Source organism: Serinus canaria, chromosome 1, assembly GCF_022539315.1.
Source record: "Serinus canaria isolate serCan28SL12 chromosome 1, serCan2020, whole genome shotgun sequence".
In the NCBI taxonomy this organism is placed as follows: Eukaryota; Metazoa; Chordata; class Aves; order Passeriformes; family Fringillidae; genus Serinus; species Serinus canaria.
This window is the reverse complement of record NC_066313.1, coordinates 29,673,053-29,687,492: the sequence shown is the minus strand read 5'-3', so window position 1 is coordinate 29,687,492 and position 14,440 is coordinate 29,673,053. Positions and strand designations below refer to the sequence as shown.

The window sequence follows — 14,440 nt, the reverse complement described above, 5'->3', positions numbered from 1 at the left end:
TGCTATTGACATTTGTCCCCTGTAACAAGAGGACTCACAAATTGATCTGCAGTTGGACTCCCTATAAGTCTCATGGTAGGAAATTGTCTTAATATTCATCCAGCTCTATTAGCACTTCTCATCTGAACACAAAAAAAGTGAAATTCTGTTCTTTGTTGCCTGTTAAGGCAACATGGGACCAAACCAGAGATCTTCAGCCTATCTGAGAGGAATGGAGGTGGATTTGTGCTTCTGCATCACCTTAACTTGCCTGAAGAGAACAGCCATGAAACACTGTCCCTCAGTTGTTTGGCCTGTGGCATCTCCAGACACTCACCAGTTTCAGAAGCTCGTGGATGTACGCAGACAATCTGAAAATCTGTGGGTGTGTAACACAAGGTCCATTACAGTAAATGTAACTAAGTCTCAACACTAAAACACCTTTTCAAAAACTCTACTTCTTGGCCAAACCACAACTCAAACCCTTCATCTCCCAAGAAGGATATTCAGCATTATAAAAAAGTGTATTTTCTGGTAATTTCCCTCTCAAAAGGCACTGGCATGGTTATAGTGTGGTTTGGGGTTGAGTATTAGAATGCAGACACTTAACCATGATCTTCTGCATGGACTTGAGTTTTTCCAAGTGACCACATCTGAGCTGTGTATGTCAGCAGCAAGACTCTGGACAGAGTCTTGCTTGACAAGGAAAAACTCTGCTTGACAGAAAATAAACTGAGGGTAGGCACATGCAAGAAAGATCTCTAGAAAGTTAAACAAGAAAATAAACTTGCTATTGTTTCCCCTTTCTGTTTCTGAATTCAGGCATTGGCAGAGGCAAAGACATGTCAAATATCACAGGTCACCGTGGAAAAGACATTTCCACAATCCTAGAGGAAGAAAGGAAGGAAAACAAGCGACCCCAAAGGGCTGCTGCAGCACGGCGCAAGAAACGACGGCGACTAAATGACTTGGATAGTGACAGTAACATGGATGAAGAAGAGAGTGAGGATGAATTCAAGATCAGTGATGGGTAGGTCTGCAGTTTAACTTCCACCACAAGTCACTGACCTCTGCAGGCTTCTGTGACTCTGGAGTGCCCCTGAAATGATCATCAGGAGCACATTCCCAATGCTGGAATGGCACTGCACATTGCCAGTAAAAGTCAGAGAATGGTAGAATTGTTTGGGTTGAAAGGGACCTTAAAGATCACCCAGTTCCAAACCCCCTACCATGGAGTCCTCCTGGCCTAGAGGAACATGGTACTGGAAAAACTGCATTCTGGATCCATGTGCTGACATCATCCAATCTGTATTTTAAGCATAATACATTCTAGAAATATTACTGTGATATTTGAGGCCTTACCACAGGATTCTGTTAGTGAAGGAGCCAGGTGGGCTCAGTTCTCTGGCTGATGTGATTGTCGAGCAGAAATCTGTAACAAAAATGTAGCTAAAATGAGGCTGGTTGTTCCCTTTTAAAAATTAGAGTTGAAAATTCCGATTTTGTGGAATTTTTTTGGCCTGGTTGTCATTTAGAAATTGGAAGAGGAAAATTTTCATTATTCAGAGCATAAAAAACCTGTCAGGCAGAGTCTGAAATTAGTTCTTGATTGCTGCTCTGTAGGAGGTGGATTTTGAAAACAGTCAAAGAAATGGCTTATACCGTAAAAAACAAATACGTGTCATTGCTCTTGCTGACTGAAACTCACTTTCTACAGAATTTCTCATCATTCAGTCTGGACAATTACTAATGTTAAAAAAACTGATAATTTTAGATTAACTTTATGCCTCATGAAGCAACATAATAAAGCAGGCATGAGGCTGTAGGCTCTTTATCAGCAATTTTTAAAGCTTTACACCAATCATTGAGTCAATTTACTAAGTGTATGGACAATCTTTACAAGATAAATGCAAATTTTGAGCTTTGTTTTTCACCTGTGACTGTGCTGAGGACATTTCATTGGCACCCTGAATAATTGAGCTACATGTGCTGGAAATTTCCAGTCAATGAGTGTAGCTTGTAGAAATGTCACAGAATTAATAGTGCATTGATCTGTTAAAGTGTGCTCATGCATTTTCAACTCCATCCTCTGCTTAGGGCCTTCTGGATCTTACGCTGGAATTTAGATTCGGCTGGCAGCCAAATGCAAGTGACTGTGTACCTGGTTTTTAAAAAAGCCTGACTCACTTGAAATTATGGCAATGTTACAAGTTTGTAAGGTTGTGTGTTTTGCATTAGAGCCATAGTTTTGTATGAAGACACAATATTCTAATTCTCGGAAACTGTGTGGGACAGTTCTGGGTTTGTGAAGGAAAGGTGACCTTTGCCAGAAAATGGTTGGTGGTTTTTTCCCTCCACAGTTACTGCTATGCAGACATTACATTGCAATGAACAATATGAACACTCTACAATCTGTCCTGTGTTAATGCCACCTGCAGTGTTGATTTGGCAGAGTGTTTATATCCACCTGCTGTTGTAGTCTGCTGTGTAATGTCACGCACTGTAGAGCTGTGTCCCAAATACACAGCTGAAACCTTACATCAGTGATGGCGTCTTGCTCTCTCTGGGTCTTTGCTCCTCATTATATGATTTGTGCTTTTTTTGTTTTGTGTAAAATGATACTTATCACTTGCTTGTAAAATATAAGTACTAGTTCAGTCCTTTGGTTATAATACCCATCTCTGTTGTCTGGGGTTTTCCTTTGAACAGATCTCAGGATGAGTTTGTTATATCAGAGGAAAATCTGGATGAAAGTGAAGATGACCCACCATCAAACGAGGACAGTGACTCCGAGTTCTGTGCCCGCATATCCAGGCGACACCTCTCCAGGCCCATGAGGCAAAGCAGGCGGTTACGAAGGAAAACAGTCAAGAAAAAATACTCTGAAGATGATGAAGATGAAGAGTCTGAGGACAATTCAAGCAGAGAGTCTGGTGAGTATAAGCAATCTTTGTTATTTTAAATACTCTGTTCTGGAGAGAGAGAGAATGGCAGTCTGAGTTTCTGTCACGACTGACTAGCTTGTTTGCTTGCTTTGGTCAAGTCAGATGTCATCTTTGCTGTGAAGCAGTTTCCTACTTGTTCTGCTGTCAGTATTTTTCAGGAACTGATATTGAGCACTAGGTTCTTGGCATTTCTCGGTTATGATGTATTTAAATAAATGCTTGTGCTATGATTCTAGAGGCCACCATTGTGGATAGCTACAGCTACCTCTGTACTTCTCGTGTTTGGCACATGATTGTAAGAAAGAGGATGGAGACAGAAGTGTCCTTCTTTCTAGCTAGTAGAAGACCTTCTGAACACACCTATGAAAAAGATTCTGAAAGAAACATTTTCCATCACTTTTATGGAAGAAAACTTCAGTTGTATGGCATTCTGTTTTCTTGGAGGCTTGAAAGCAAAGAATAACACCTTGAATCTCTTTCTCCTAAAATTATCCTTAAAATCTTTAGTAACTGAAGACTCTTGCATCACAAGAGAACCTAATAATTCACTTTATTCTACTTGTCCTTCAACTACTTCCTTTTCTTTTGGCATGGTTTGAAGTGTGAGAATAATACCTGTGCACTACATAAACCTCTTCATGATCAGCATCTTTCTCTGAAGACAGTCCTCCTTTTTTCCGTTTCATTTGAGACACAGACTAGAAAGTGCCATATACATAAGCATTCATTTTTTCTCATTCTTATTGTGAATTGAAGGTTCTAACTATACTCGAGTGTTAACTTACTGCAGTGTGTGTTACCAGTGTTTTATCTGTCTGTCTAGAATATAGATGATGAACACATGTTGGAGTAAGTTGGTTTGGAATACTGATTTCCAAAAGGAAGATTCATACATGGACAGATAAAGACAACTATATGAGTGATTAGAGTGATTGTTATCTCCCTGTCCTCAATGCATCATTGCACTGATCATAAGCTCTTACCAGTAAAGATACTGGCAGAAGTCTAAAAAGATTGCTTTTCTGTTCTGTAGTGCACAAAAACAACTGTTTTCTGGTGGACACACATCTGTGATAAAATCAACTGATTCCTATATCATTCCATATATTTTTGAAAGTATTACATTAACTGCATGTTTCTCTTTCTCTCTTACCCTTATTATTGTCCATCAGGATCTGGCTTTAAGCCTGTTTATTTTCAGTCTCCAGAGATGGAATTTTTTCTGAAGCTGGTTGTTTTTGCTGACTTGCACTGTTTCTTTGTATAATATTTTAGGAAGTAAAGAGCATGTCACTTTGATCTGTGGCTTATGTCAATCTCTAACTTAGGAGGAGTGACTTTTATAGAAATGTATCTTGGGATAATTGTTTTGGCATAGCTCATTGAAAAGCATATGAAGTTCATTTGAGGCTATTTATAACAGATGTAAATAAATTTAATTTTTGAACACACTAGCTGCAGTAGACTGGTTCAGGAAGAACTGTGATTGATGGTAAGTTTCTTCTGTATGGTTTCTGTTTTCAGCAAACCCATGACTGAGTGAAACTGGTTTTTGTTGTTAACTAATATAACTCAGAACTTGGAGTTTCATCTTGTCAGTCATTTTTCGTCTCCCCATTCTTAAAAGTCTTCTAGTAGAGTACACATTATTTAAATTTTAAAAGCAGAACAGACTCTCCTGAGGCACTGGTAATGTGTGCCATCAGCTCCAATTCAGTAAGGTTGTTTCCACTGTCAGGAGTTGTAGAGACGTCTTTGACACCAGTAGACATGAGGCAACAAAAACACTGTAAGGAAGCTATGTGAATTAGGAAACTTACCTAAATTTTTTATGGGAGGCAGTTTTGCTTTGCTGGACTAACGCATATCACTGTTTTATTCCCTACAGAGAGTGGCGATTACACAGATTACAGTGATGATGATTACCTGGAAACTAGGAGGAGAAGATCGAGACGGAATCAGAAGAGACAAGTTAATTATAAGGAAGATTCAGAAAGTGATGGCTCACAGAAAAGTGTCCGATATGGGAAGGAGTTGAGAAGAGTTCATAAACGAAGGCTCTCCACTTCAGATAGTGAAGGTAAAATAAATAATCCAACACTTCCAGGAGCATGTGTATGTCAGCATTGGCACAAAGGGAAAGTTATGTAATTCCAAGATTTCAGAGAATTGTCTTTCTAGAATTCCTTGATGTTTCTCAGAAACTCTTTCCTTCTGAAACAGCCCACTGGTACTTTGTGATGCAAATTTATCATTGCCCCTAATCCTGGCTTCCAGGTCTGAATTTACCGCGCCTGACACAGAGTGTTGGGATTCCAAAATTGGCAGTTTCACCACTTTTATGTTAAAAGGTCACAAAGCTGCATCCCACCAGCCTCTAAAGATTCTCTTATGTAAGAAGAAGGGCACTGCCACTGGTGCTCTGACTGTGCTGGTGGTTCAGACTCGTTCCATCTCCTGTTTAAGGAGCTGTGCCAAGTGCAGAGGAAGCCTCTCTCAGTAATGTCAGGCACACCAGGAGTGATTGGCGTGCTTTGTGATTTATAATTAGCTTTTACAAAATCAGCCACTGACTGTGGCTGTTTTGGATTGTGGGTGCCTGGATTATCAGACCTTAGCTCTGGCTTTCTGAATGCTGAGTGGTGCAAGTTGCAGTGGATACCAGGCTTTTTAAAAAAATGAGCTGTCCTTGGCAGTCTGAGTGCCTCAGTTTTGGAAGGCCTCTCCTGAGATTACAGAGTGGTAGAGTATCCTCTAGGTGAAGGAAAACAAGTATGTGATGCAAGTCTGTAGTGTCTCAAAAACATGATCTTCAATATAGCCTGTTCTCAGGCTTTGTGGGAGGCTTTTTTTTTGCCAGCATTAGTGGCTTTAAACATTCCCTGATTGATGTTGTCTTTCCTTCAGAAAGTCCCATTTCCTTGGGTATTTTAAGTACTGGCTTTCCATGTATTACAATCAGTACCATTTGGCACCTTTCCAGCACTGTCACACAATTCCCACAGTATATGATAAAACACATAACAGTGTTACTGAAATTGTAATTACTTCAAAAATAGAGAAACACTGACAGTCTCAATCAACTTGAACCTACATTAAATAATACCTTTTAAAATGAAAATTCCTGTGATTTCTAATGGCAGTCATAAAGAGACAACAAATTATATTTGCTGTTTGATTTTTCAGTTTCCATCTTTTCTCACCACAGCCACCAAAGATGAGTGTAAAGGCTCTCAGGGTGTAGGCAGTATTTCAATTTGCCAGAACACCAAACCTCCCATTAAAAAGAGAAGTTGTATATCGTTTGGAGGTGGCAGGGGTATAGTACAGCTTTGTGTGTGTGTGTGTGTGTAGATACATGAATTTTATGATAAAGCAGCCATTATTTGGGTTCCGAGTTTCTGTCAGGATACAAATAAAATGCATTCAATGAGACAAGGAATGCAGTTTTGTGTTATTCACGGCATGGAGTTATCAGTTTTAGGGAAGAACACACCTACTTCCAAAGCTTCTGATACTCCTTGATTGGAAACAGAATATCCATGAATTATTAACACTTGCTACATTAGAAGTTAATTTAAAAAGTAGAAAGAATGCAAGCCTTTGGCTTGGTTGGAGAACCTGGGGAAGGAGACAGAAATGTGTGTGCTCAGGGAGCTGTCTTGTTAGTGAGTGTGAAAGATGAACAATAAATGTTGCAGTGAGATTTGCTAATGGCTCTAAGTCTGCTGCTTCTTCCAGAGAGCTACACATCTAAGAACTCTGAAGATGATGAATCCACAAAGGAGTCCAAGCGATTGATTCGAAAACGTCGGCGAAGTACAGACGACTATTCCGAGGAAGGAGGAGAGGATGAGGAGGAAGAAGGGAAGCCTGTCCGCAAACGCCTGAATCGAATTGAGACCGACGAGGAAGATGCATGTGAAAACTTGAACGACGACGCAGAAACCCCCGCTCCTGCAGATAAGCTGCCAGCAGCACAAGCCCCTCAAGACAACCCCAAGAAGCACTGCTACCGGATAGAGAGTGATGACGAAGATGACTTTGATAATGTAGGGAAAGTAGAGAGCCCTTTGGACTACAGCCTGGTGGACTTGCCTTCCACCAACGGACAGAGCCCAGGGAAAACCATTGAGAACTTGATTGGCAAGCCAAGCGAGAAGACCCAGGCCCCCAAGGACAGCACAGCCAGCGCCAGCCTGGCGCCCAACGGGACGGGGAGTGGGCAGGAAGCGGTAGGGCCGGAGGAAGATGAAGATGAACTTTTGAGAGTGACTGACCTTGTTGATTACGTCTGTAACAGTGAACAGTTATAAGACTTCCATTTTTGTGCTAATTTATTCCACGGTAGCTCATACCAGCGGGCCAGTTATTAAAAGTTGTTTTATTTTTCCTAGAAAATTCTCCACTACAGTATCACTTTCTAGAAGCAAGAATTTCACCAGTCCTGCAGTCTTTCTGTGAAGTGACCAGTTTTGAACTTTGAAGATGAATTGCTGTAAATTCCCTCTCTTACCCCCCCCTTCTCCTTCCAAGTCCATGGTCCTGGGTAATTTCACTCACAAAAACCTTATAACAACAAGAGATTTGTATATTTTTGACTTTATATTTCCTGAGTGCATACAAATTTGTGGAAATGGGTGGCCTAAGAAAGCATTCCAAATCAGTCAGGGCCCAAACCGGAACTGGGGTGGGTTTGGCTCAGGGGGTGGGGGGACGGGAGGGGGGGTGGTGCAGAAGCACTTGTGCTTTAGCTTTTTCATATGAGATATATATTATATTTAAATGTTCACAACTTAGATTACAACTTAACAGACAGTTAAAAGGAAAATTAATGTCTGTACTGTCGCATTTTGTGAGTTGTAGGTTAACATACCATAGCTCATTTTAGTAATCACCTTCATGGAAGCAGTTTGATTTTAATACTGGAGGCAAACAGAATTATTAGAGGCCAAGAAGGTACCATAAACAAGAACTCTGCTATTCATTATGACTTGCAGACTTTCCTAATAAACATCCTTTAAAATGTTTGTACAGTGAAGTGTACTGTAATGAAGTTTTTGACAGTCGAAACACTTTAGCCATGAATTTCTAAAGTGATCTCATGCACAGTTCATCAGATGGCCTTCAATGCACAGTGTCTAGTGGGAGGACGTATTGATGTCAAGCAAGTCTGTAAGCTGGATGTCAAGGAAGTCTGTAAGCACTGCAGACTTTTACAGACAAAAGAACCCTGCAGTCGCTGCCCCGGCCACGTGAGTTTCATAACCAGTTGGAGTATTCTGAACAAAATGTGTTTGTACAAATGGCATTGACCACAGAATGACAGTGCATAAGAGAATGGAGGGATTTTCAAATAAACCATGACTGGTCCATTCATGCCCTTAATATCTACTTCAAATTGAAGTAAACAAATGGAACAGTTTTCCTTTTGGAGGTTTCCTGTTTGGGGTTTGTGTGTGTTTTTGTTTTGGTTTTGCTTATCTGCCTGGATGTATTAGCAGGTTTTGAATGTAGTTGTTGGCCTTTGGCCATTAGAATTTTCTTAAAATACATTTTAATAACTGTCATGTGACCAGCTGATTTCAAGAAGGCAGAGTTTCTGAGAGAAAACGCTTAACTCCAAGACATCTCATCAACTTTTCAGCAGGCATGAAGTGATATGTGCTTTTATTCAAAGGGGTAAAAAAAATGACATCAGAAGAATAAAAACCCCACCAAATCAACATGGGGCACATCAAGAGCATTCAGTTTTCTCGTTACTCTGATTAAGATGCAAGCTGTAGCATTTGTACATGTTATAGGACACAGATAGCTCAAAAAGATCTGCCAAACATTGAAATCCAAAAAGGTCACATCTCTTAATCTTTTGCTCTGAGATTTGGATTTTTGACTGGTGTTAATGTCCATTGCCGGCAATGGATGCACCAAAGCTGCTGCTGCTGCCACTGAGAAGTGAGTTCTCCTTTCCTGCCCCACCTGATTCCCTTCCATTATATTGTATTTACTAGTTAGTCATTAAGCACTTCTGTTTTCTTGTACTAAAACCAGCATTAGGCCTTTACTAAATACCTCTCTAGAAAACCTAGATCCAAATTTTACCTACCTTCTGGCCTTTAAAATCTTGGTTTTGTTTCCCCACGTCTTTCTCCCCAAGGTCTGTCAGAACCACTCTGTGACTTTTACTCCTTTGGGTTCTAGCAGTGCACATTTTATGCTATAAAACTAGAATCAGAAAGATGCAAAAAGATGGAACTTGCTTATTATCTGCTGTGCTAAGCAGGCTTGTGATTAAAAACAAAGAGAAATCACTCTTTACATGACAATATATTTTCATCGAAGATTAAATGTTTTCCTACCTTACTGATGTTAACAATTAACAGTTAAATTATTAAAATGGGGTAGTGAAGAGCCACAGAAGCTTAGAATGTGTTCTTAAAAGCATATGTAGCATTTTAAGCTACTCCAGTGCTTTTCTTTGCCTAGGTGATGCATAAATGCAGTACTTCTAAATTCGAATATATTGTATGTTAGAACAAGTAAGAACATAAGGCTTCCACTTGTCCATGATAGTAGTTGCTGAGCATTTTTAATTCTTTTAATTCTTGCAGTGCAAACTGATTCACATCCATCAACTCTGTGGAATCTATAGTTCCTCATTTGTTTTGCCAGTGCCATGTTTTCATTTGCTGTCTGATGGAGCCTTTTATTATCTGATCAAACATTCTTGCTTGTAGAGTCAACTCCAAATGCTGAATTAGTGCGGAGGTACTTGTGTGTGTAAGAAAATTCAAAAGAGTTACAATTCTGGATATACCAGTCATGAGAAGAATTGTGTACTGAGTTAGAGCAATGGAAAAGCAGGAAAGACCAGGAAGCAAAATAGGAGCATTGAAGCTTGCATCAGAAGTGTCATGTTTTAAAAATGGCCAGTTATTACCAAATTGTACTTTCTGCAGGTCTCTTCTTGAAAGCAACTTTCCTGTCTTCTAAGAAGTCACCCTTGGTACCTGAGATGGCTTCTTCCCATAGGATCTGGAGTCCCTCCTCAGATCAGTAGGAATGATGTGCAAAGAAAAACTGCAAAAAATGCTCTGGAAAGTATTACCGTTTTAAAACTTGGTGGTTTTGTCATTTTTTAGGCACCGTGCTTGGTGGAAAATGTATCATCTCCTATTTGGGAAGATGGCATTTTCTGACAAGAGGCCAGCTATCACATAGGGTTCATACCGTTACAGTATGTATATATGATTCCAGAGTGAAAATGTGTTCCTGGTGTCCTTACAGTCCTGTTCTCTTCTGTGCTCAGTGTGAGAAGTTAGTTGTCTTTGAACAGTGATCTTCAGGTGTAGGTTTGGGCTTAAAGCTCAAACCGTATGGGAAATGGGAAACAGGCCAGGGATTGTTTTTAACAAGATCAAGCAGCTACTGGCTGAACATGCTGAGCATTTCTTCAGCAAACTCTTGTTTATTCTACACAGATTGTTACTAACAGCTTTGTCTTCTTTTACCAGCAAGCTCTTTTGTAACTGACTGGGAGGAAATCTGATTTCTATGTGTAGTCTAAGTAGCACTGCTGGGAAGAAGAACATATAGATCAAGTGGAGGACTGGATTTTTTTGTGACACCAAGACAAATGCTGTCTGTTTTCTTCCCTGTGTGGGGCTTCTGTGACTCAGCGACAAAAATCATACAAGCAGGGCCACTGCAGTAATGAATGGGGTAGATTAATCTAAGCAGAAGGGGGATAGAATTAACAATTGAGTTGGTTTCACCACAGTTGCTGTCTTCTGGTTGTTGAGTCTGATAAACCTGAGTATATTCTTGATATAACTTGGAAAGTGGCATCACATTTAACAACCCCTAGCTAGCAAGGTCAGTGCTGAACAATCAACTCTTTGACACTTAATTTTGTACAAGCTGAATTACATTTTAAAATCACTGCATCTTCCTGACTTTTTTTGAATGAACATATTGTTCTGATCTAGCAGCACTTAAGAGAAACGAGAAACACTTTTTTCTTCAAAGCTCATTTTTGAAGTGTCGCCTTCAAGATTTTGTTGTATTAAGTGTCTCGGTTACTCTCCATAGTACGGGAGCTAATGACTTAGTTGGACTTGTTTTCTGTTCTCTTCTGTTTCCTAATTGCTGGATCTGAACTTTTGGTGAGAGACCTTACATTGAGCAGCTCAAGGGGCAAAAGATGTATGTTCACAAAAGAAAAATTCTATGGTAGTGGTGCACTTGTTCATACTGCTTTTCAAACGTATTATTTAAACTACACTGGTATCAAGATGCTGCGACTGTGTAATGATTTTAATCCTTCATTGTCAGGGGGTCCATTTTATACCTGTGTTTTCAGGTGCTGATAATAACATAGGTTTCATTCTTTTGCAGTAGGAAGCTTTAGTCTAAACCTTCAAATAATGATTTCAAATCGCATATTTTTACAAACTTCTTTTAAGAAAAGTAAACAAGGAGTTTTTATGGCACCTCCTTTTTAAAATTCACTTTGTACACAGTGATTTAAATAAATCATGGCAGTAATGCTTTCCCCCAGAACTGGTCTGACAAAGATATCTGTATCATCTAATTCAAAAAAGCTTTACATAGGCCTTGAAATTTTGGTTTGGAACATGTGCAGTGACTACTATTCACAAACTTGTATTGTGGTTCTGATGTGCAGTGTGTACCCTAGGTATGTATTTACATTTGATGTATGCTTCTGATCTGGTGGGTGGATAAAGTCCTTAAATATATATAAATATATGTAGAAGATCAAGTATCTTCAAATGAAACAGTAACTTTGGAGGGAAAATTGCATTGAATATGGTATGGGAATCTCTAGAAATAAGGCAGCAGAATTTTGCAGGTCCTTAAGTGTTCAAAACTTCCATAGAAGCATTTAGGATATTGTCTGAAGTAAGGATTTACAGGATCAAGATAACATTTGCTGATAGTGTCTTCTGCCTCCCCTTCCCTAACAGTTAGCCTAGGGACTGTATCTCATGTAAAATGTTGGAAGGCAGAAAGTAAAAAATCTAGCAAAAATTATCCATTTGGGGTTTTTTTTGTTGTTGTTTTGGTTGGGGTTTTTTTGCTGGTATATCCAGATATAAGAAAAATTCTATGACTAATTTTTGATGCTTTACTCAGTCTGAGACCCAACAGAGAGCTCTGGCTACAGAAATATTTATCAGTTGTAAATTATTTCTGGAGACCCAGCAGTTGGGGTATTGAGGATTACTAGTCACTTTGGTAAGTCTTTGGAAAGTCACTTACCAAGCTCTTCTTTTAGATTAGGTGTAACTGAGGTAGTTCCAAACAACAAATCATGAGAATGGTTGTCACAACACTTCAGAGTAATTTAACTTACTTTGTACATTGCAGAAGATATATATTGCTTAGTATAACAAGTAAATAAAAGATTGCAGAGAGCTGCTGGGGGAAAGAATAAAACACTCTACAGTAGATAAGTTTTTAGAGTTGAATCTGTGGTGTAAAGCATTCAGATTCAACTGCAATTAAAAACAAGTCTTAAAACTTGGGTTTTTGACTATCATCTTATAAATGCTGGGCCCCCACACCTGAGCTGAGGAGCTGGAGAGGGGACAGCACTGGAGTTAGAGGGGCACACGTGCCTGCCAGTAGATCTGCTGTTGCTCCATACAGCCCCAAAGGTTGCTGAGGAGAGCCGAGCGATGGCGCGGCTTCATTTGTTCGGCTGGTTTACTTTGTGCACTTTGCAGCACTTTGTGTATAGTCAGTCTCACTGGGTCCCCAGGTGCAGACAGAGTCACTTGCTCCTGCTGTTTGGATGCTTGTTCCAACAATGGGGAGATGGGGAATGGATGGAGGGAAGTGGAAGGGAATAGTGTGTATGCAAACTCATGCCATTTGCAAGAGAGGTCTTGGACAGGCCTAGAAACTACTTGCTCTTTACAGGTGGGATTTCCAAAGGAAGGTCTCAATTTAGGATAATCATCCCGATACCCTCCTTTTCTCATCCTGATTTTCAAAGTAACTGGAAAACGTACTTGAGGTCTCCTTCCTTGAGGGAATAAATAATGTTCCTCCATCAGTGCAATGTGGATGTAGAAAAATTAGGATCAGTCTGTAGATTATTATGACAATGTTTGTCTCCAGAGGTGACAAAGTCCACACAGTTTGCTTTCTTTGTTCTTCTTATTGTGTCCCACACAACTGAACTTGGATCAGTCTGTCAGAACTTAAGTAGTTCTACAGGGATAAAGTCCTTCTGCAAAAACATATGATAGATCTAGTAACCAGTGCACTGTTAGTTAGTTAGAACAGATAAAAGTCTTTAATAGATACTGATCTGCCATTCAAAGTAGTGGTAGGAAAGGAAGTCAAATCATAAAGCTATAAGCCTTGTTTAGTTTTTCATTTTGTATTCATTATATGGACTCTAAAATCTTGTACAGTACCTTATTCCTGTCCTATATTCACTCAAAGGATGCTCCTCTCCCTAACTGGCATTAAACTGCCATTAAACTGTTGCCAATGCAGTTGCTGGTTCCTGCCCGTGTTTCACAGCACTCTTGCTTCAGCCAGGGGATGGATGGGACTGATCCAAATGCATGATGTTACCATTCCTGGGTGCAGGGCAGTTCTCACACAGACACAGATCCTGTCCATGAGACAAACATTGGGGATTCTCAGTGTCCCATGTGGATGCTTACCCTCCAGTATTTTGACAACTGGATCAAATCTGCCAGACAGGTCTCTTAAATTTTAAGATATGCTTACATGAAATACACTTTCGTCTTGCTCCCATGTGCTGTTTGTGTGTTTGCAAAGACATCTTGAGTTCCTTAAAAATGGTCTCCACAGCTGGCCTCATCTTCTGTTTTCTTTCTCTAAAGAATTAACACAGTAAAATTCCATAAGCGGAACTCTTTATGTAGCATTTAATCCTTGCATTTTTTGAGTCCTGAACCTTTTTTTTTTTCAGTCTTTCTTCAATCATGACTTGCTACAATATCAAAGGGAAAGGACCCGGGGACACACACTGTGTGTGTGGGAAGGGGGGGAAATACCTTGAAAAAACTGGAAGTGTTATTCTTGTTGCACATAAATTGGGTGGTGCTTTCACTGTCTTTTCCCTCCCACTGGTAATATCACGTGCATGTAAAACATGCTGCGTTAAAACTTTTTTAAATGGAAATCATGGTGGCATAGTGCTCAAAGGGTTAACTGCAGTTTATTAACAGCTAATGTTTTTAGATTTGCAGTACACAACTGTTTAAATACTGTATTCCTTGTAAATGAAGTAAGAAAAAATGTTAAGGCTGGTGCCAATATTTTTGTTAATGAATTGTTCAGCGTTGTCTCTCACTACAGTCTGGTCAGAACTCTTTGTGTATAAGCTGGGCCTGAAGCCATTTTATAGCTTGTAGGCCTAATTGTGTAACTTTTCTTTCATAATGGTTTTGTTATAATATCTACTGTCATTTCTTTCATATAAATATGACATGTAAATTGTCATAATAAAA

The 14,440-nt window shown here is 39.6% G+C and overlaps 1 protein-coding gene across 1 annotated transcript in view; it reads left to right on the top strand.

The window, feature by feature from the left end:
• The window catches only part of RSF1 (remodeling and spacing factor 1), a 60,659-nt gene extending 52,694 nt beyond the window's left edge, over positions 1-7,965 (top strand). Inside the window, exons 13-16 of the mRNA XM_009102705.4 lie at positions 802-1,009; positions 2,689-2,912; positions 4,813-5,004; positions 6,666-7,965. Of these exons, the coding sequence (XP_009100953.2) occupies positions 802-1,009; positions 2,689-2,912; positions 4,813-5,004; positions 6,666-7,240 (1,199 nt within the window). The 3' untranslated portion in view covers positions 7,241-7,965. The remainder of the gene's footprint in view (positions 1-801; positions 1,010-2,688; positions 2,913-4,812; positions 5,005-6,665) is intronic.
• Positions 7,966-14,440: the final 6,475 nt, after the last annotated feature.